The sequence below is a fragment of the Fulmarus glacialis genome, unplaced genomic scaffold (genome assembly GCF_000690835.1).
Source record: "Fulmarus glacialis isolate BGI_N327 unplaced genomic scaffold, ASM69083v1 scaffold15410, whole genome shotgun sequence".
NCBI lineage: Eukaryota > Metazoa > Chordata > Aves > Procellariiformes > Procellariidae > Fulmarus > Fulmarus glacialis.
Genome location: NW_009185934.1, coordinates 45029 through 48104, shown reverse-complemented (window position 1 = coordinate 48104; position 3076 = coordinate 45029). Strand labels below are relative to the sequence as shown.

Below are 3076 nucleotides of genomic sequence, written 5' to 3'. Positions count from 1 at the left end.
AGCGTGAGCGCCAAGATCCTCCATGACCTCCAGAAGCCACAACTCCTTACCGAGAACTCTGATGGCTCCACGAATGCTTTCCGAAAGTGCCCTTGGGGGCATCGCCCAAATCACCCCCTCGCTGTACCTGAGCCGGGGCAGCGTCGCCTCCAACCGGCACCTGCTCCTGTCCCGAGGAATCACCTGCATAATCAATGCGACCATCGAGATTCCCAATTTTAACTGGCCCCAGTTTGAATACGTGAAAGTGCCTTTGGCTGACATGCCCAATGCCCCCATCTCCCTGTACTTCGACAGCGTTGCCGACAAGATAAACAGCGTGGCGCGGAAGCACGGGGCCACCTTAGTCCATTGTGCCGCCGGCGTGAGCAGGTCGGCCACCCTCTGCATCGCCTACCTGATGAAATACCACAAGGTGTCCCTCTTTGAGGCATACAACTGGGTCAAATCGAGACGCCCCGTTATACGCCCCAACGTGGGCTTCTGGAGGCAACTGATAGACTACGAGAGGAAGCTCTTTGGGAAGACGACGGTTAAAATGGTACAAACACCATACGGCATCATCCCAGACATTTATGAGAGAGAGAGGATGCCTTACTGGGGAATTTAATGTGACTGCAGACAGGAAGCACAACAGAAGGGACGCGCTGTTCTGAGTCGACCAGACTGGAGACATTCCCTTCTCCTTCTACAGCCAACTTTGGTTCTTTACCATACAGCAGAACCTCAACTAATTCTCACCTCACTAACCTGCAAGGCCAACGATTCCCTTCAAAGCATTTCTCTCTACAGGGATTCCCCCATCCGCATTTCTCTGATTTAGCAGAATGAGCTCTCCTTATAAGTTTATTCCTTTCATAAAGCCTCCCTCCCTTTTTTAGTCAGTTTATTAGTATCCTATGAGGAAAGGCCTAAAAGGCATTTGGCAGAGTTAATGAACAAAGTGCGCTTTGTGGTGCGGTAGCCTGGATATTTCGTTAATAGCTTGTTTGCTTCCTTGCAAAATCCTGTAGTGGCTAGGGAGCGGCACTAGCACAGAACGAGCAAGGTCCTACTCTAAGGCAGTGGGTTCTTCCAAGAGCCAGGAAGGCAGGCTGCAGGGCTGTGGTGCTAGTGCTGGCGTTCTCCTTAACATCTGTAGTGACTCTCAGTATATAGTGTTTGAGATCTTTAGTCAGCTCTTAACCTGTATTAAAAGTCAAAAAAAAAAAAAAAAAAAAAAGTGAAGTCAGTCCGTGTCGGCCACAAGTAAAATAAAATTTGAATTATTCAAATCAATTAAATACAAGATCCTTTTTCACTCATTCCGTGCCAGGGCAACAGTCCTGTAATACACTTACACTACTGAAAAATGCTGGTGGTTTTTGTGGGTGGAAAGTAATCGGAGATCTTGTCCAAACGGGGCTCAAGACAGAGCGAGAGGTTAACCCTCCCCGCACTGGACAGCCAAAGAAACATTTAGGAAACTGGGTGTGCATGGCCACCTTCCAAAGGGGCTGGGCTGTTTTCTAATATTCAATCAACCAGTAAATTGGAAGTAGGTAAAACTGCTTGATTACTTAGCTCTAAGTATGGTCGTGATCTGCCTTAGCCCATTTCTAAATCACTTCATTACATCCTCAAGGTTATGTTGCATTCTAGAATTATTCTGCGCAAAATGGCGATCTGTTCAACCTCCCGGACAAGGATGGCTTTACGGAGAAGGCTTTGTCTTGTTCTGTATGCGACGAGAACGATTCCAACCCGACGTGGGAGAAGCCTTTCCGTGGCGTAGCCGCTGCCTCCTGGACGTCGCTCCCCTCCCTGCAGATGGGAAGGGACTGGTTTCGTTAGAGCGTAACTGGACCACCAGGAAAGCAAGGCAAGTCCGTTCCTCGATGAGACGTTTGTGTCCTCTGTTGCATCTCTGAAGGAGGAATACGCAGATTGCTGGATGCCGAGATAGCTATCTGATTTAAATGAGATTCTATACTTGTAAAAAAAAAAAAATCAATAAAGATTAAATAAGAACATGTGTTGGTTTCCTATTCAGAACTGTGCTAATGTATCTCAAGTAACAGCGAGAACATGGTGTAATACTGAGCAGTGGCCTTAAACAAATCTGGACCTCGGTCTTGAGAAAAATACTGTGATCTGTTCCCCTCACTTGGCTAATTGGTTTGCAGTCCATCCAGGTGTCCCGCAATTCCTGGTCCTCATCACAAAAGCCAGGCAATTTATTTGGCTATTTCAAAATTTTTATCTTCTGAAGTCCCAGCTGAACAGCTGAGGTTTTAAGGAACAGTAGAGACGGTTAAAGGTTTTCTCCAAGCTGAACCACGCTGCGTGAGGATTGCAGCACAAGTAGGTTTCTGGTTTCCCCAGACTAAAAGCCACTAGGGCTGAAATACAGTTATCACTGGTACAAAACTGCACAAATGGCCTCAACCTCATTTGGATCAGGAGTAAAACCAGACCTGGTTGGAATAAAAGTCTAGATCAGAGTGAATTTGATATGGAGGCTTTGATCAGCTCCGACCCAGAAGTCAGGTTTCAAATTTACTGCAGAGATGAGAGTTTTACCAGTCGGGGCAAATGCCACTTGCTTGAAGTTACTCACCCCGGGAAGGAAACGGTGCTCGGTAATTTCCAGGCTCCAGTTAGAGGTCCAGCAAGGTCAGGGAGGACTGCTGTAGAAGTTCACAGACTTTAAATGAGGCCCAAGGCCACTTAGGGGGGGCTTGGTGGCACGCGCGAGCGCTCTGAACCCCTATGGACAGGGAGGTCACGAGGTTGGCCATAGGTTCAACAAACTGCGTTAATGCCACACCTGCGCATGGAGACGCCACTGTGAGAGAGTTACTGCAAATCCCTCCTCACTGCAAGGGCCTCCGAAGCCCGAAAGACGTTTCCTGTGTGCACTTGCATATAGCCCGTTCACTTATACAGAGCCCGTTCCCCCTGCAAACCCTTCTTTTACCCGTTACCCAGGAGGCACTTAGACAAAACTGCACATAAAACCCCCAAATACTTCAACACCATTTTTTCCAACAACATCAACTCGTGGATCTCGCTGTCCTTCAGTATCACAAGCACA

The 3076-nt window shown here is 47.8% G+C and overlaps 1 protein-coding gene across 1 annotated transcript; it reads left to right on the top strand.

Moving 5' to 3' along the window:
- Positions 1-22: 22 nt before the first annotated feature.
- DUSP14 (dual specificity phosphatase 14) lies at positions 23-964 on the top strand. The gene has a single exon (XM_009585085.1). The coding sequence runs from the start codon at positions 23-25 to the stop codon at positions 608-610; it is 588 nt and encodes a 195-aa protein (XP_009583380.1). The 3' UTR covers positions 611-964.
- Positions 965-3076: the final 2112 nt, after the last annotated feature.

Excerpts from the sequence above, each read along its gene's own strand:
- DUSP14 (XM_009585085.1), top strand. The coding sequence starts at position 23 with ATGACCTCCAGAAGCCACAACTCCTTACCGAGAACTCTGATGGCTCCA.